This window comes from Pleurodeles waltl, chromosome 2_1 (assembly GCF_031143425.1).
Source record: "Pleurodeles waltl isolate 20211129_DDA chromosome 2_1, aPleWal1.hap1.20221129, whole genome shotgun sequence".
NCBI lineage: Eukaryota > Metazoa > Chordata > Amphibia > Caudata > Salamandridae > Pleurodeles > Pleurodeles waltl.
Genome location: NC_090438.1, coordinates 729,245,963 through 729,266,133, shown reverse-complemented (window position 1 = coordinate 729,266,133; position 20,171 = coordinate 729,245,963). Strand labels below are relative to the sequence as shown.

General features: G+C 43.2%; 1 protein-coding gene across 3 annotated transcripts in view; it reads left to right on the top strand.

The window, feature by feature from the left end:
- Positions 1-20,171, top strand: part of RREB1 (ras responsive element binding protein 1) — a 172,409-nt gene that overhangs the window by 87,877 nt on the left and 64,361 nt on the right. For all 3 annotated transcript variants that reach the window (XM_069217317.1, XM_069217325.1, XM_069217310.1), the window contains exons 2-3: positions 12,047-12,084; positions 18,716-18,827. In XM_069217317.1, the coding sequence (XP_069073418.1) occupies positions 12,058-12,084; positions 18,716-18,827 (139 nt within the window). In that variant the 5' untranslated portion in view covers positions 12,047-12,057. The remainder of the gene's footprint in view (positions 1-12,046; positions 12,085-18,715; positions 18,828-20,171) is intronic.

The window sequence follows — 20,171 nt, the reverse complement described above, 5'->3', positions numbered from 1 at the left end:
GCTTAGGACTTAGCTAATAGCTTTAACTCGAGCAAGCGCAAGAACCATTGCATTGCAAATGCTTGTTCTATCCTCCCGACGCTTCTGCAGTCCTGTCAAAGTTTAGCCAGATATGAGTCACTGGTTAATAGATGTTACAAGGCCTTCAAAATCCCTGTCCCTGTGCTGCAGCGCCCTAAATGCCCACGTAAGAATATCCAAGCGCCGTCTTACTGCAGGTTCAGGCCTCCATAATGTTTCTGCCCCAACTAGTCATTCCCGTAGCAGCCCTTTCTCTCTTCTCAGAATGGAGACGCCTCCCCTTCCAGCTTTTCTGCAAGGTCACTTGTGTGCGCCCAGTGACCTCGGGGAGGGGCGCAGCAAAGCGATAGTGGACCGTACCGCCCCGGCAGTAGGCTTGTAGCCACGACTTTGCTGAAGACCCAATTAAAGTTTACATCGTGATGCCCCCTTTTTTTTTTATTTTTAGGCCTCTGAGTTTCTGTACTCGCCAGTCTTAGCTCTTCCTTCTTTTGCTGAATGAAATGTCGCTGTGTTTTTGTAATCTATTTGTGTGAACTTCTAGGAGGGCCTGTTTGTGCGCAGGGCAGGCAGCAAACCCCTCACTGGGCTGCCCAAACCACGCGGTCTGTAGATACACCCGACAGAGGGTGCAGACTATTCCTGCCAAATATCTAGCATCTAAACTCAGCACCAGCCCCCCAGGCCCTTTAAAGTGCACGCGGCGAAGTGAACGGCGGGAGGAAGATGCTTGGCGTGGGCAGGGTTCGAAGGCCCCAGGCAGTAACAACATTCAGACTAAGCGAGCAGCAGGAAACCCAAGCCCGTGCCGCTTGCAGATGCATGGTCAGCAGAAGATAAAGCCCTGGGGAGGCCGCTGTAGCAAGGGGTACCCCCCTATCACCGGATTTAACACTGGGAAGGCGAGATAAAGAGGTCCAGGCAGAGGGGCAGGACCGCTAACCTTTTTAGTGTTCTTTCGCCAAAAGCAAGCTTTGCATCAGCTGCTTCATTCAGTACCAATCTTCGCGCCGGCGCTTCTAGAACCGGCACCTCTAAGTTACAGATTATTGAAAGACCCACATCCATCCATGTCAGAGACAGTCATACACACAGGCAGCATCTGAATTGAGCTCAGTAAAGCCATCATTTAATGCTGCAGTATAGCACATTTTGTGCGGCAGCGGAAGAAGCCAGAGGGATAGGAGGAATGGATTTGGACCAATACTTACTTGTTTTGCCTATGGCTGCGAATGCTTCTTTTCTGACGCTCTTATTTAGGTTTTCTGTAAAATGAGTAGTGCGTTGGGTTTTTCTAGTCCCTTTAATCTTAGTAGAGCGAGCTCGGCAGCACTCGGGCGTTATTAAGCCATCTCTAGAGAATCGTCTATGAACAGAAGGTCCCTGGTTTAATTTTCACCAGGGGCCATACATATTTTCACCCTTCAAGAGGTAAATCAGAGGTTGGGTGGTCGCAACACAAGGTCTCACTTAAAGTGCTGTGAAGTGTGAAATCGGTGACAAGTGGTTTATTTAAAACAAATAATTTTCTGATCGATTGTTGTTTGTCAGTCAAACGTGGATAACGTTTTTGAACATCTTTCTCTATGTCAGTGAGGGATCACTGGTTTGTTTCTTTTGAACTAGCGACCCTTTTTTATTGGGTGTTGCTATAGGTTGATGTGATCAGTGTAATAGGTCACTCAATTTGGCAACTGTACTTGATGTCGTTTAATTAGAGTACTATGCATAAAAGATGATGAGTACTGAGCTCCACTGCTGCAACTTGTTTATTTCTTTTATTTTAATTTAATTAAAGTTGTCACAGTAGATCCCTAATTGCATATACGTACATAGCAGTGGGAGCTTGCGATTTATAAGCATTGTATGTATATTTCAACAATTCTGTATGTTTCCTTGCAACAAAGCGATAAAGGCATATTGTACATGAAGCTTGAAGTCCATTTAGTAAATATCTGTCTGAACATAAGGATGCTTCTGTTAAGGGTCTGGCATAAATCAGCAATACACTGGGTAATACAGCAAATTGAGTTTTTAGAACTTATTAGGGCCCTCATAAGCGAATGTTGAGTACAAGATGTAAATTTTAGACATAAAACGGTATTAATACAGTTGAAATACTCACGTAATGGTTCCCAGATATCTCTTAGGCATGATGCCTCGGGCAAGCGAGCATTGTACTTATCATCGTTTTTTTTTTTTTGTGTGTTTTTTTTTTTTTGCGTAAGAAAGCATACTTTATGCAATCTTTCGTTCTATGAAGATAACATATGATTCAGGCTATCTCCTCTTGGCATTTAGCCAAAACTAGAAATATTGCTGCAATATTCTCAAGCCCTTTAAGAAGGTCAAAAGCATAACCCATCGGCAGAGAGGAAAATAAAGTGTAACCATTTATGTTTGGGATTGCGACCAGGTGTTCAGTCCTGTAAATCTCTTTGGAGGTACAACGTAGGCCCAGGCAAAATGTCTCTTACGCCGGTGTAATTTTGCAAATTTTGCACTACACTTAATTCCCAGAAAAGGTGAGTGCCTGTTTTTTTATGACATTGTTTTTTGTCCTGTATTTTAGTGCGAAATGGATCATCCATGTTCTTAGCAGTAAATACCAGTTTTGAATTTGTGGATTTTTTGCATAATTAAGCAAAAGCAAACTATACACATTTCGCACCCCACTAGTACAAAGCCCTGTCAGATAAATCAACATGTGGGACCCTACAGCTAAGAAAAACGTGATTAGTTGCTGCTCCAACATCTTTAACGCAGGGATCCGAAAACTTAAGAGGTCTATAAAGATTCCAGGATATTGAAGCAAAAGGCAAATTCAGAGAATTCACCTGTAAAGAGTCTTAATTATCTAAGATCGGCACTAGTTTACTCATTTGTCCTTACAAGTCCGCACTGTCAGTTGCCAACATTTTCACCCCCTAATAAACATGTAGACATCTGGATACTGCCTTGCCTGGCCTGCCACAAATATGACCCCCCAAAAAAGGAGAGGCAATAATGCTTATGGTTTGGCTCACAGGCCTGCAACATTCTGTTCATCATCACAAGGAGGCAGTCGAATCAGCATGCCTTCATCAGACTTCTCAAGACTTATTCTAGATCCAGTTCTACCCAGGAAATACTTTTCAAGGACATGCATGAGTACGCGTGTGCATATGCTATTATTGATATACTATATAATTTCATTTCAGCACAGCTCAATAGAATTTTTCGACTTCAGACAGATGAATGGTTTGAGACCATATGCTGAGACCCTCTGCCACGGTGCTTAATTTGTAAATAAAAAGGCGCCGGTGCTCAAAGCCCCAAGCAAGCGGCTGCTGCAATTAAATGTGTGAACACGGAATGCCCAGGAAGCATAACCCGGAACCCATCTCGTGCTTCTTCAATCCATATAAAGCCACTCGCTACCTCTTCAGCTCACTCTTGCAGCTTTCTGCGTTCTCTCTTTATGACGCTTTTTCGTTTTTCCCTTCATCTGTCTTTCCCATATGTGTCTTTTGCTCGCAGCAAATGCTTGAGGCAGAAGAATAAGCCCCGGCCCTCAAAAATAAGTGCCGGTGCTCAGCACCAGAAACAACAAGCACAAATTAAGCACTGCTTTGCCATGACACTTTGATTTCTGAGCCAGATATATTAACTTGTTGAGTTGCCTAATCTTTGTTATCCATGAAACTACACTTGTGGTGTTAGTTTTGACGTGTCACTTCAGATTTTTTTTCCCTGTGACAATGTGAGAATATGCTTGGCTTCCAAGAATATCTAGACCCAAAATCTCAGCCCCTCCTTTTGCAGTGCAGAAGTGGATCATATATGTGTATGTGTGTATATATATATATATATATATATATATATATATATATATATATATATATATATATATATATATATATATATAAAATAATGTAAACAGTGCATAGCATTTCATATCTTTGATAGTAGATAATACTTTTATCCTAGTCTCTGAAAGATAAAGAGATTGTCCTGCGGGGATAGTAACCTGTGACTAGCTGGCCACAGGTCGCTGCAGCAGGCCCTCAAACCACTAAACTAGGCTAACAATACTTAGCCATCACCGCAGCTGGGTTATTAGAGGGAATTTCAAAAGCCAATACCTTCATTGCACCCTCCCATGAGGGGAAATAATGAACTGGGCGGGGCTTTCTTCACCATGCCCGGGTGGCATTGTCTATGGATTTGTGACCTCAATGGAAATGATCCGATATATTAACGCCAGTGGTGTAATTAGACTTGTGCTCTGTTGTCACCACAACCCCGCCTGTTTGTGGTATTAGATATCCTGAGCCACAGGGGCCAGGCCTTTTCCCTTTGTACCCTTGAGGTTTCAACCCCTGTGCATAATAGAAACGAATATCGGATGAGGGAGACAGGCTTTGGGTGGCACATCTTGGCACCACACCTAATTCACGTTGGTGGTTTAGAGAGCTGCAAATCAGCCAAATTAACAAATAAGTTTGGTAGCAACCAAGTGCAGCACCTAGGCCTTTAAATTATTCTGCATGATTAGGCCTTTTTTGAGCTACTGCTTTCATGAGGGCTCAAAAGCCCGGGACTCGTGGGCCTTATCTGGTTTGGAGGGATCTGGTACTAAGTTTTTACTGGCTGGCTGAAACACGACAGGCCCTGTTGGTCTGGAATGATGTTCAGATGCGCCCATCTCAATTTAAAGTGTCTCTAATAAAATATGTAGATGGTGTGTTGTAGGCACTTAGGTGCCTGTGGGCTAGATGAGGTTAACAAATTCCAGCGAAGGTATCGCCTTGGGCAAGGTGAGTAAGAGATGGGAATTATTCTTTACAAACTGCATACATGCATGGAACTGCTTCTAGAAGCAGGGTTTGTGACGCCCAAGTCAGTAATGTAATCTGAGCAGCCCCAGGGAAGACGCAGATTAATAATCCCAGGGTAAGAAACCGACTAAAATGGACACAAGTCTGCAGGTTTGCCGGCGGCTGGGAAACTGGGCCGAGAAGCCAACGGTTCTGACCAGTGGCAGCCGGTAACTTTAGGAGGGAGGGAGGGGGGCGGACGGGAAGCACACTCATTCATTCACACATTCATGAACATCCATTCACAACACTCATCAACGTTCAAATATACACACACGCACCAAACATTCATTTAAAAAACACACACACACCTTTAGCTCAGTGGTCCCAGGAGGGTTGGGACTGCTGCCTTCCCTCTCTGGCTGACCTTAGGTCAGCCAATGAGGGAAGGCAGCAGTCCCAACTTTGTCACAGAGTGCTATGGGGTCAGTGAGACTGCCGACCCCACCCCACTCTGTGACGAGGTGTCACTGATTGACACTCGCCCTGGGCGCTTCAGGGCTTAAACCTGAAGCGCCCAGGCCAGAGTCAATGGGTCACGCTTCCCCTCGTCACCAAGCGGGAGGGCCTCGGGGCACCTTTGCTGAGCCGAGGACGCATTGCCCATAGGACCTGTGACCTCTTCAGCCCAGCAAAGTTCAGCTCAGGCAGCCAGGAGTCTGCGCAAATCGCGCATGTCTTGTCCTGGCTGCCTGAGCTGAACATGAAGAGCGCCTGTCAGGCTGAACTTTGCTCAGCCTGACTGCCAGTTTTCATGAGGGGTCAAAAAGTGGTGGGTGGGGAATGGCCCCTCCGCCCTAAATGATGGGCTGCGGCTGGTTCTGACCGCCTTCGTCTGTCATCAAGATTTCCTTTTCTCGCTATGACAATGTTTTTTCCCTCTCAAAAAAAAAGTGGGTATGCTCTCGCATAAACTGTGGGGTTCCTTTTCAATGCGAAGGGATTACTGGCAGCATGTACAACTCACTTCTTTACCCACATGCAGGGTGGTTGACAGTAGGATGACCCATTTTAGCTGAGCAATGTACGTCATCCCAAAATAAGCTAACTTGCATAGCCTGGCTATGTAGGATGCTTTCACCACCATCATGCTTAAAATTGGACTGACAAATCAGGAGCATATGTTCATTATCACTGTGAAGGTTTGCTGTGTGACTTCTTGGGCCAGGAAACTGCTAGACTTTCGTATGTAAATACAGAACGTTTGTCATAACCATTGTTGGTCATTTTGAGGGAATTTTCTATTTGTCCCCACATTTATAATTTCCGGGATTTTTCTGTTTATCCCCACAAACCGTACATTTCGCTCATTGCATATCCATAGAACGTTGTTACGTTTTTTACATAACCGCTACCGCCTAGTGTGTACACCTTTTCCTAGGTTGTACCCCAATTAATAAAGTTAACGCCCCTTCCTAGTTGGGGACTCGTTGCCTAGTTCGTGCCAATATTTGTATGTTCTCTGTAGCCTAGTTTGTGCCCATTGCCTAGTTTACACCTCATGTCTCAGATTGTGCCGTTTTACCTAGTGTATTACTCGTTGGTTAATTCGTTAATATGTACATCATTGCTTGCCTAGTTTGTTACTAACTGCCTAGTTGGGGCAGCATTGCCTACTTTCTGTCCCGTGGCCTAATTGTGACTCTGAGAGTTAGAACTTTGTTAGTCCTGTGGAAAGTTACTGCAGTTTTAAAGCCTTTTCGTGTGAATAATCAGCTCCTGGAGTGCGGGTGGGAGCGCAGCACCCCCTCCTCCCTTCCCTGCTGTCGCTGTGAGCATCACAAACTTGTGAACTTGTAGAAAACTTGCATCGTCCAAGGATGAGGAGCCTTTTTAACACACCTCCAGTTGCTTATGAAAGTGTCGGAGGCCATACTACGTCTCCTGTGGTTTTTCACGGCCGTGCTAAATACTTGTTGTGGACAGATAAACGCGTGTAGTTATACCGTGTGTGAACTGAAATGGCTCTCCATGTCTGCCTGGGAAAGGCTGGATCAAACTCAGCTGATGCTGCTGAGGCAGGGCTCACGCAGGCTGCACCGGTGGCGCCGTCCTGGGTCCAGTTGTGCGATCGCATGGATGGTACCACGCCAGGCCCCTGCTCTGTGTTGGGTGGCTCGAATGTTTTGTGAGCAGCTGTTAAGTTTTTTTTAAAATTTTTTTAACACAAGTGAGAAGGCAAGTGAGAAGGGGAGAAAAAGGGTGCTTTGAAATACTGCCACCTACTGGAACTCTGAAAAAACATGCTGCTGCGTACATGTTATAAAAGATGTGAAAAGGTGCCCTAACTTGCACAAAAAAACACCACAAATGCCAGCTGAGAAGCTGCTAAGGAAACGGAAAGTTTTTACTTTTTAACAGCCATTTTGTTTCTTTTTGTGTAAATATCCACCACTTTAATGGTAGTCCGTGGACTAATTCAATTCCGAGTATTTGTCTTGTAATCTACCTATTGGTTTTGTCAAATGCTGGCAGAATGGACTGCGTGGGAGGGGAGTCTTGCGCCTTATGGAACAAGAGCCACATGACGTGTGGAAGAAAGGCTGAAAATATGGACTAATCGCAGCACAGCAGATATTTGAATTAATGTCAAGGAAATCCTCCGGCATGCATACTTAATCAAAATGGTATTTAAATGCTAAGGCCAGTTTCTGCTAAACTCTTGCTAACCTGTACAGTACCTTAATGTAGTTGTCTCTGCTGGCGTTTATATCTAGAGACCAACCCAGTGTCTCATGGCTGACTCTTTCCAGTAAACTCCCTTCTCCAACCCCAACTACTTTTCTACAATCTTCCCACTGTGCCACAACTCTTTCAAACACCTGGTAACAGTTACCAGCAAATTAACAGACACCTTAAACCTAAAGACAAAAGAAAAAAATCATGAGATTGCACATCGCAAAATACCATTGACCAATTGTGTTTTTCTCCTTATGCTACCTAGCCATAAGGTACACATATGGGGATGGAGGGGCTTTAAGTTTACCCAGTTCTTCCCCGAAAAACATTTTTTGTGCATCTGAATTGAACTTTCATCAGAACTTTCCACAGTCGAGCCACTTGAATAGCAGCAGGACTGTTTCAGGTGGAATGGCAAAGTAGGTGGCTGGCACTTTCATAGTAAGACCACCCACACATGTGAAGAAATATACCACTGGTGCGGGTCACAACTAGCCACGGTACCACAAATACATAGAAGGAAGATTTAATGTGTTATAGATGTTGAATGTCCGTATTTTATTCCTTGGTGCAGCCTACACTTGCATGTAGATGCTGTTCTAAGCTATTTCACCAAGCACTTTAGTCACAAAAGATTTTCTAGTTGCTTTGTATGGAACCACACAGACGCCATCTGTAGAGAGCCTGAGGTCACCATTAGAAGCGGCAACATTTAGCCCCTACATGGATGGTGGTGGGTACAGTGATTTAGGCATCACAATGTTAGCTTAAGTAGAGCTGCAAAAACAGTTCAAATCAGCCCTAAACATAATCTGTAAAAGAGAGAGAAGATATGGGAAAAACAGTCATCAGGAAAAAAGCATGAACGCATGTGAAATGATGTTCTCTACCGAGGGTAACCCTTATATGAGCTTCTCCCCTTCCAAGCATGCACATTTGGCTCTCAGGTAATCATGCCAACGCAGAACATGATGTGACATGTCATGTCTTACAAGATCACAATTACTATCCAAATGGGATTATTAAATAGACTTAATAATGGAAGTAGAGCCGATTTGCTCAAGATTACACATTTTGGTAGTTGGGAAGCCGGAACTAGAACTTGTGCTTCAAGGTTCATTCAGTTGAGACCGTCTGCAGAGGGAGAGATTAGCTGGTGTGCCGCGACAAAATAGCATATATTTCGATAATCGAACCCGGGAAAACATCTGGAATGGTTGGCAACAGGCCCGACTGCTTTGGAACCTTATATCGAAGTGAATGATGGAAGAGACACTGGAATAACTTTGCATGGTACCTGCTTGTCTCCTTTCCGTGCAGGCACAAGTGCTGAAAGTCGTTCAATGCTATCTTTCCTGTGCTAGTCCCAGTAACGGAGAAGGGCGATACTAGTTTCAAAAGCTTTGTTTTCTGATCTTTTTTACATAAATACGTAAATAAGGTGCGATTGCTATTTAAAATGTCCAAGTTCCCAAGCTGATGTTTCTGACCTCCTTGTCAGGGTTACTGCAGACTCCTCCCTTCTACGCCCGTGATTTTTGCATTCCTCCGACTGAAACTTCCGGAAAACCGATCTCCCTTCGCGCCTCGTTTGTCAGGTCGAGTTCTTTTTAGTTTAGCTGTGAAGAAAAGTGCGTATTAGGGGGCGTTTCTAATTAGCTTGTATCTTTTTCATGTTCGGGGCATGCTATGTTTTTTTTTTATGTGAGAGGATGTTATTTTTTGTCTTCGTTCGGGGCACGCCTCTTGTTGACGTGCTAGGGACATGCTTATTGGTGTAGTGTCACAAACGTGTGATTTTTTAAAACTTAGGTCAGAAACATGCATTTCTTGTTGTTGCAGGCTCTGAGGTGCTGTGTGAATTCTGTCTCTCACTTCCCAGCATACTGAGCGGGAGGCGAGTAGTTAACTGTGGTCTTCACTGGGTTGAAGTTGCCATTTTGTTGGGAGACTGTCTGTTTGCTTGGTGGGGGCAGCATCCTTTAATTACGTCTTTGACTAGGGGTGGAGGAAGGTGACCGCGGCAGGGGGCGAGGCAGTCCCTGTCACCAAACACTTTGTTGACCCGAGGATCCCCGTTGATAGCTCATCTGAAAATAAGAGGGCCCTGTGTGTGCCGACATGGTTCTTGTAATAAATGACTGCCATGTGGCAGCTGTCTCAGTGCATCCAGAGCTTGGCAGCACTTCAGCTGTCAGGGAGGCATGCACCTTCCCTTGGTCCTCTCCCAGAAGAGAAGCTGGGACAGCGGGGAAACTGTTCACCTAAAACGTAACGTACTTGAGGCGGTATGACTGAGGGAAATATTTAGGACACACTGTCTGCTGAAAGATGCCTTAAGAAACGGATGCTGCTTTTCTTTCTGCTGTGTGTTAACCTCATTTTCTTAGAAGTCGCTTCTTTAAAATGAGTGTCCGGTGTAAATGCTCTAGATTAGCTTGGAATCATCCTAGTAACATGTTCCTGTGTGTATTTTCATTAATTTATAGAGCTATTGGAAATTAGTTTACCGTGGTGTTTGATCTCTTTCGGTGTGATGTAAAGAATAGTGTAACTTGTGTATGGTTGAAAAGGTGGACCCCGCCACCCCCAACACTCCTACCTAATACAAATAATGAAATTATATAAAACTTACTGGTGCTTCGAAGCGCTACGATAACAGATTGCATCATAACACAATCCCACAGCATTCCTTTTATCAGTCTCCTAGGGCTACAGGTTACATATTTCTCTAACCAGTGCTTAAAGCCATTAGTCAATTTCACCAGCACGAAGCAGGGGCTATTTTAGTGCGTCTACAAACTTGTTTATGTAGAGTTTTTTTAATAACCTCCCAGCAGCACAGTATATGTTTCATTGTACAGCGGGAATCTGTTTCTTAAACAGAACCCTGCTCTTTTGTCATGCGAAGTAGACACACCTATCTTATTGTCATCTGGATTTCAAGGCAGCAATGAGAAGTGTCTTGGATTGTTTAAACCAACTGCTGGATTGTTTCTTTGGAGTAAAGAACAGTTATTTACCCATAGTTTGAGAACCGATTATGTGCATTTCTTGCCACAGTGTGCCAGCTTTGGTCACAGTCCAGCTGTGTACCTCTGGAGTGCACTTTCCCCTCCAGCATCCCAGGCACATAGTGCAAGAACAGACTCTATCAGTTGTTTCCCAGAGAACTGTGAATCAAAGCTGCAGCTCTCACTCTAGTGAGGTTGGAGGCAAATTCCATTCCAATGCTTTCCAGTCCACGCTTTCTCTCCACCATAAATAGAGTCCCCTGGAACAGTGATACACTAGCATGTGATAAAGACAGCCTGGCGCGATGCTAGCATACACGTTTCTTCCATTTCCTTCGCACACTCACTGTGCCACACACAGATGCTCAAGCGTGTGTGGTAGCCTGGTCACACCAAGTCTACTGGAAGTGTTACAATTTTTGTTTTTAGCAGAGTACTAACATAATGCAATGTTTTTTCTTAACCAGTGCAGTTTGGCTTTGTAAAACAAGTTCAGTGCTCTCAAAATAGGCCACATTCCAGCCCTCTGCTTGAATACTGAGAGGCACACTTCTCAGCCTCTCTCTCGTTTGACTTCTAGCTCTTCCCAGCGTCACCACAGTCCATGCTCTCCCTGGTCGTATACCTACAAATCACCAGCCCCATCCATTCTTCCTGCTTCATGGCTTCACAGACCTACCTGGATACTACTCTGCATTTGCTTTCTCTTTCTGTACCTTTGCTTGCCTTGGACTGCCAGGACATGTATAGTTTGAGTCATAAATGCATTGCTCCATGAAAGCACACAAAAATGCTTTCCAGCAATACGGTTTGCGCACACCAGCGTGGCTGCATGTGCAGCAGTCACAGTACTTATCAGATATTTTTCTTTTATGTTTATTTTCTTTGAATTACAACATATTGAATCATAGTCACTGATACTGGTTTCAAAATAATATTGGGGTTCTTATAGTCTCGTGTACATGTGGTTGAAGCAGTCACTGGCGAAGTTGGCCTCCATTGTTGGCGACCTTCGGATTACAGCTGTGCCATAATGAGGCACTACACTGGTTTATCATGTGCAGGTTTAATTACATGCCCTAACTTATTGGTAAGACTGATTTCCACTGTTGATTAACCACAGTTTTGTGATTAATCAACTAAACTGGCTCTGAAATGGAAGCCCCTAGAAGTGTTTTGTGTATTGGTATATAGTATACCTAACCACTGTGTTTATATTGGGTAAACCCTAGTTCGCTTGATCTCCTAGAGATATTATCAAGTTGAGGCCCTTGAGTCACCTTTTCTACTTTTATCATACAATAGTTTTCAACTAGCAACATTCATCATGAGCTTTGAAGTCAGGTAGATGCAACCGATTAGGAAGTGGGTGGGCAATTAACACAATGGTCAATTAGAAAATTGCACTGAACTTGTTATTGGTCCACAGCAAATCCTTCACAGCATTAATTTGTTTTGTTTTATTTCTTCTAGATTACTGAATCATGGAAATCTGCCCTGTAAATGATCAGGTGAGACTTGCTTCTAAATATTATTGTCACGCAATAACTTAACAGATTTCCGAAAACCCGCTGAATGAACAAAATATTTCTATTTCTTTTTGGTTTATGATAAATGTTTGCATACCCTCACCCAAAAGTTAGTATGTACAATTTGCTATGTTTAGAGATACGGCCGCCAAGATGGACATATGGTAATGCAGTACTTTTTGTTTTGCGCAAAGAAAGGCCAGTGATGTGATTAACGTTTTGCAAAATGTTTAAAGAGGTGAGCAGTGCTTGGACTTTGGCTGAAAGATTTCCAGTGTTTACAGACCTTGTGGAAAGATTTAGCAGTGCATTAATGTGGTTAGCACAGATTGGATCGTTGTCCCAAAAAATTAGGTGTGATAAAATGGAGTTTGTGTGTAAGAAGACCATATACTCTAAAATGTATCATCACTTATATGTGCCACTGTGCTTGCTTACTATGGGCATGACAAACTATTTTTCGGCTAAGTCGAACTTAGGTGTGCAAAAAAGTTAGCTGCGAGTAAAGATGTAATGAGACTGGTTAATGGAATCCAGATCGGCAGACATTCATTCACTCGTAGATGGAATTTAAAATTGTGTATTATGTGTCTCTACAACAGATTGTTTGTAGTAGTAAGTTCAGGGATAGTGGGAAAGGGGATCCAGCAGGGAGAAGGCCATGCAGAATGTTGTATTAAGTCATTTTTATTTTTAGACTGCAAGTTGGTTGAAGACTTTTGGCATATGGGTAAGAAAAACCTTTAGAAACACATAACTGCAGCGAAAGATCCATAGACTTGTACGTTTGTGGGTTTCCACAGAAATGTTGATGCTTGGGTCCCACCCTGGACAAGCATATAAATATCATTGTTGCAAAAGTCTTCCCCTGGGTGGATCATGTAAGAGAGCACACTAATATTTCAGGGTGGTGGCCGTGGGGATTATCGAGGGAGCTCTTGATTGAGAAACTGTTATCCCTGAAGGGAAAAAAGTAGTAAAAAAGAAAAGTAGAAACACATGTTTCTGTCCAGTGTGTACTCCAGGCAATTTATCTGCTGCTAGGGTTGGTCTGTTAAACGGGCATGGAGGGACCAAAATGCTATTTTTTTTGTAAACTATTTTTATTAAAACAAAGCTCAGGGCATCAAGTACATGCTTTAACTACTGTAGTTCAAAACGTCCGTAGGTGTATTACATGAAGTGTCGACAGTTGTGACACACCATTTTTCGTAATTGAGGCGCTTGTGCAAGTTTGTTACATCTGTCTAAGGGCATTATATAGTTGGTCTGCTTCCCTCCAACACAATGCGCGTAATTGGTCACAAACCAGTCCCTCAGACTCCCCTGGTCATATGTCTTGGTCCCCAAGCGTTCTCCCCTTTTTTAGGGTATCCCGACTGATACACCACTTTCTCACTTCGTTAACACCAAGCAAGATCTGCCTCCCAATGTTCCACCATCGGTGGCGTTGGGTTACCCGAATTTCTTGCTACATTTCGTTAGGTCAACATCGCCCAAATCCCAGAGTGATGTGCAGTAGGATCCACTTATCAGACATGGGGGTGGAAGTCCTTGGATTTGTATTATTCTTTCATTTATTGCCGCCCACTAGGTCCGAATCACTGGGCAGTCCTATAGTGTATGGAAAAAAATGCCCTCCTGCCTGCAGCCCCGGTGTCAAATTGGCGTATCAGCCTTGTGTATTCTGTGTAGGAGGGATCGAGAATAGTAGGATCTGTGTAAAAGTTTTAATTGTACCAAAAGGAACCTGGGTCATATTGCGACCACTCTTGGGCTTTGGATCGCCTCTTCCCGGTCTTCGTCAGCTAGTTCTCCCAAGTCTTGGGACCATGCCTCTCTCCGGGACCGCAGCGAGTCTGGTATGTTGTGCATGAGTTTCCTGTATATTATTACAGAGATAGATATGTGTGGTATGGGTTCGTGAGTAACCTGTCTTCTAGCGGGGTGGATAGTGGCAATTGTTCTCCCTCCATAATATGGTATAGCACAGCATGACCAAGTCGTAGGTATTTGTATCATTCCTTTTCAGTCAGAGCGAATTCCGCTGCAAGGGATTTGAAGGAGATGAAGGCATGATCCCACCAAACATCGCCTAATCGCTCAATGTCTATAAGTTGAAAAATACTATTTGGACATAATTTTCCACTTAGATTTCAGAGGAAATTTGTGAATCCTTTAAAAGTTGTGGATTAACTAAGTCTTAGACTTAAGTCTATAAAACAGACTTTTTCGACTTTTCAAAAATGTTATAATGTGAAATGGGCCTTATTTTCTCATGATAAATTTAAATCTTTGAATAGGCTAGCAAATCATAAATGTATGTATTTTGTGGTGCTGATAGTGAAGGTTACCAAGTTTCCCAAGTGATCTGTAAATGCACATTGTGTGGAAGCTGCCTTGTGATGTCACAGTGCCATACAAAAATCTTAATTTCTGCAAAAATCACCAGTACACCACAACACAAAATGTGTCACAGTTAATAGTTTTGTGTAACAGTATGTTTCGATCAAAAATCACTTTTAATGGATGTATTTAGCCCTTTTAAGACATCGATATTTTTCAGTCTGTAACCAACGTGATTTTTAAATTTTCTGTTATGTGCAGTCATTTAGATCGGTTTATAATGAAGTTCAGTCTTTTTTTTGTTCTTTTATAAAAAAAGGTGTATGCAAGTGAGACTTTTAACACTTAGAAGCTCTGCGGGTACTGCCTGAAAGACTACCATTGCCTTCAACTGGAAGAAGGCTATCTTGCAATTGTCTCACTGGTTAGTGGACTATCTTAGCTTTGGAACGGTTATCCAGCAACATAAATGGTTGGAACGGTTGGAGATGCTGAGCCAGGGAGAGCGGAGTGTGCTTTGCGCCCTAAATGGAGAGCAATGGGGTTGTTTAGTTAGACGACAGACCCTCAAAAGGTTCTAGAAAGGCACCCTGTAAAGGCTTATATAGCTACTACAAGCAATCCAGCATCTTAAATGACTGGTTGGTGCACCTTCGGCTGCTGGGGGGATTGTGAATGGTATTATTCTTGGCATTCTCCTTTTAGTGGGATTACAAACAGAAGCATCAGTGTAAACATTAGCCAAAACGCAGCACCACACGTGGTTTGCAATCTGTTTTTACCCATATTGTTTCCTGGAAAAAAATAATTTGAAAAAAAGTTGGAAGCTGATTCTCTCCTTCAACAACCACAATTAGGCAAGCGCGCCATTTCTGGACCTCCTGTACCTGGCACACATACTAGAAATTATTTGCCCTCCTAACATTTTCTTAAGCTAAGGGGTGCTTGGGGAGTTACGGCCTTGATGTACAAGACATGGGGGTAGCCAGATGGCACAAAATTATGCACAGATTCAATACAATGGTCTTGTGCAGGGAGAAAACCATACTTCCTGTTACTTACTGTAGAAGAGTTGGATCATATTTTTATTTTTTAGGCTTTTCGTTACCATTGTTTTTGTCTCGCTCTATAGCACTTTCTACCGCCACAGGGGTTGACGTATCTGCACTGGTTACTTGACTGACTGGAACAAAACGGCTTTAAATTCTCTTTGCTCTAGTTAGCTGCAGTTCATGAATGATCTGGGGGGAGGGAATCAGATATAAGGCTGCCCGAGCCTCGTCTTCTAAATGTGCTCCATTTGGTACTTTAGTTTCACTGGTGCCCAAAGCAGTTGTCTGGACGCACAGTATGCCCCTTTGAAAGGGTTCAGTCCTGTTTCTCAGTCTGCAGTTTTCCACTGAGAAGACAGCTGGGGAAGCGGGGAAACCAGACGCAGAACAACTGGACATGATGAAGCCAACTGCTTCAGGATGAAGCTGGCCATTGTGTGTCTAAGTCATGCCTTTTATGCCAGCACACAGATTATTCTGACGCAGTACAACTAAAACGGATTTTTTTTGTTTCTTTTTAGGTCTTGGAAGTACGCTCGTTAGCGTTTTTAGAGTTGTGTGTACTTTAAGTGGCGTTATTAAAGCCTGGCACAACACCTCGCTGGACCAGTCCATAACCCTCTGTACGTTTCAATTATCTTGAGCACGAGAGCAGGGTGTTTTTTGGCAGGTGTATCAAAGTGCTGACCTGTTGTGCGGTCACTGTTGAGAGTACACAGACGGTCAAAACAAAGCTCAGAAAACGAATCATGAATTGGGCAAGAAAGTTATCAGCTAAAAGTGCTGAAGTGAAGAGTAAATAAGACTGGGCTGTACTGTGCTGCTCTCAGCAGTAAAATGGCCTTCTATGATGCTGTGTGTGGTTTTTGTGCAGATCCTTGGGGCTTGTGTTTTTCCTGGGATGTGTTACCCCCTCAAACTAAAAATTAACTAAAATGGTCATCACAGCTTTGTTTTTCTCCGGACGAATTAAGACTTAAATAATGCAACTTTTCAATCGTAAACTACTTTTTCCCCTTAACAAGTGATGTTTTAGCAACATAGCCCTGACTGACAGATTTTATAATGAGATTACATCTGTATAACACGTTTTAGCATCTCCTGTCATAGAAGAAGCATCTAAGATTTTGGGGTTTTGAGCACATCATTGTTATTGCTCAACATAACATGCCTCGTTCCTGTGCTGCCCAGTCCCATTTTAGTGACTGGGCCGCAAATGTTCTCACTGTCTATCAGCGATTTGGCAATGAGATTAGCAATCCCACAGGTTTGCATCCTGAGGTTTTGTCACTTCTGAGAGTCATGCCTGTATTACACACCATCAGATGTATGCTAATTTACAATTGTGCCAAGCACCTCAACCCAAACGTTCAAGTTCGCTAAGTGCAGGCCCATAAGCAGGACCAAGTTATGGAAACAAAATTAGTGAATTGCTTGAATTAATCTCAGCTGCTGACAATGTACTATGTGCTGTGATGTTTTATCTTTTGCCCTCCATGCCACCTCAGACAAGATCCATATGCAAATCAGTCTTGATCCTGCTCCAGTAAGAACATTCAAGCCCAAACAGCCAGGCCCCCTCTGAAATGAAACACAATCAACCCCTGTTTGGATCCGGCCTACTTTACACATTCATTCTGATTTGTATGGCAGAGTGAGCAACTGACCTATGTTTGGCCATACATGTTTATTTTTAGGACAAACTCGCTGAAGACAAAAAAAAGTGATGGGTGGATTGCTTCAATTAATCTCAGCCACTGGTAATTACTCTGGGCTGCAATCCAATCCATCAAAACCAGTCTGGGGTTGAATGGCAAAGTGGGTGAAAAACGATGGGTTGAATTGTAGCCAGAGTAATTGCCAGTGTCTGAGATTCATTCTAGCATTCCTTTCTTCACTTTATTTGTTACAGAAGATTCCCTTAAGTGCACAGTGTAGGCTCGGACATGGATCCCATGCGCATTGTACCATAGAACTCAAGCAATGGCTCGCTGATGAGGCCTACAAAGGCTGAACCCAATCTTGGGTCACTTATGTTACCATGTCTATTAGATCTGGTGTGGCAGTTCGAGCTGGACTATTCCTATTTGAGCAGGCCCAAAGCTGATTTACATAAGGCGGGCCTGTGCCTAGAGAGGCAAAATGGTTAATGAAAATGGACAGGAATGCAGCCTAAGTGAGTTCAAGTGGCTAACAATCATTCAAGCTTGTATTCAATCACTTTGTTGTATGTTGCACTTGATTTAAGTGAGGTATATGTGTGGGGGCAGATTTTAGTCCCTTTTTAGGTCCGGCTTGACAGCGCAGTGGACAGAAACACATTTTTACCAATTCTTTAAAATATATTGAGTGTGCACTTTGACTCTCAGCTCATGATATTTGGCTACTAGGTGTATCATGCCACATTCTAGGAAGTGTTTCATTTGGAATGCACGAGTAACTATTTTTGCTGTACATCTGAAAATGCACTCAGTTGTCATGCTGCTTATCACATTCAATTCTCCATCTACTATATGCTTTCTATACAGAATCAAGCTTTTTTGCTTTTTCTTCTATTATTGGCAAAGCAGCGCAAATAAGAGGCATTTGTGAATGTCTTTGTTCACATTTCTCAATTTAAAGCCAGAATTATTGTCTTTGCCAATGCTTGTTTATTTTTCTAATCACCAGGCATGGTCCATAGTCGCATAGCAAAATGCCCTGCTGTGGCCTGTGACAGCTTGGATTTGTTATGGAACCTACCATGACTCTGCAAGGGTTTCTTGGCCAGTAACTTAGTTATAACAGACATCAAGAACTATTTTGCATGAGGTGTGCAACACACCCTCTATACATCAGTGATCAAATAGAAATGAATCCTTAAGGAAGAGTAATCCTAGACGCCCAAGTTCAACAAAGTGTATTATTGTTTGAAAGGGGGCCCTATCTGGATATCTGTGTTGCCCTTCCCGTTTGGATCCTATCAGCCAGAATGCTTGACAAAAAGATTTATCAGAATTAATGTGTCATATGATTACAGGTCAACCTTTTAGAGCAGAAGGAAGCATTACAAGCATTAGACTAGGGCGATCGAGCTGCTTTGCTTTTGCACTCTGACATTGTGTTTTCACGGTTGTAACCACGTTGTTTAATGTCTTGTTTTAATGCACTACAAACTTCCCCACTGGGAAGGGATCCTGCTTCCCTGCTCATCATGACTTATTTCTTTCCTATAGGCTGCATTGTATTGGCGTCCCAGTGTTGGCAGCAGTGATATTTCACTGTCAACCAGCTTTTCTTCTGCAGGGTCCCGGCAGCATTCGCTCTTTCAGCAGCAAGTAGAAAAAGGTAAGCCAGGAATCGTGTGAACGGTTATTTGTGCATTGTACCACTTCACTTGCGTGCACATTTGAACTTGATTTCTTCTGTATGTTTAGAAAATACCATGCAAGTGTCAGGGCACTGAGTGGTTTCACAGAGTGCAAATATATCAAATAGATTTTATCTTCTGAATCCACACTTTGAGAAGTAATGGGTATTCAAAAAGAAACGTTGTTACACGTTATACATTCTCTGTATTACATTACCACTACATAACCAGAGTATTTTCGTGCGTCATCCACACATCAACCCTCCCTGAGCTCTTTCTTTTTTTGAAGAATATCGATTATGTAATATCTACCCGACCTTTCCCAAAACGTGGACCTGGTGCCTCCCTGTGGATAGGCTCATGGGCAATGTTTTCTAGCCTCTATCTACGTCGGTACAAAAGGAAATACAACAACTAGTTTTCACACAGAAAAGTTGGGAAGGCGGGCGAGATCTCTTAACATAAGATTGCTGGGATCGTTTCACGCAGCATATTTAGTACAATTTTTCAGTCACTTTGGAGTGCTGGGTTTCATCCCTGTGAATCCTAAGTCGTCTTGTTGATAGCAGCTGCGTCAAGCACACCTCAACTCACGTTTGCTATTTTTAAAACGTATCGTTATTTTATTTATTGCTTTCATAAAGCAGTATTGCAACCGTGGGATGATTCTATAGTGCTGCGTGCAAAGAGGAAACCACACATTTCTTTGACTCCCCCATTCCATTTTCGGCGAAATGCAGTGGCCTCCAATGAATGCCGCACCAACGTGCGCCGCCAGGGGTTGTGAGGATGGAATGCTCGGTGTTCCTTTAGTGTAGAGAGAAGTTATTGATGAGCACTGTGACGACCGTGGTGCCAGACGGAACTATTGGATCTATCAAAACGCAGGCAAAGTAGCCCATCACAACCGATGCGAAAACCTTGCGGACGTGCAAAGCATGTTGTCCATTTGTCTGTTTCATGTTTGTTCAAAGAAGCAGTGACAGGATCTGGCTGTGCATGTGGGAAAGATAGGACAACTCTTCCCTTCTATCCCACCCTCTCTACCATCATTCAGGACTAATGCAAGAGGTCACCTGCTGCTTTCAGAACAGATCAGGGCTGCTGCCTCCCATCCTCTGTCCTGCAGTCAGTTACGTTGGTGAAATCATGGCATACAGACAGTGCTCAGACCTTTGGTGGTCCAAGCACGCTGAAGTCAGTGGGTGTATTAATCACTGTTTTACTTGTTTTTTTAAAGATCTTGAGCAACCATTCAGACCGCACAGTTGCCTGCACTATCAATCCTCAGTTGTAAGGGTGTTTTTTAGGCCTCGGACACC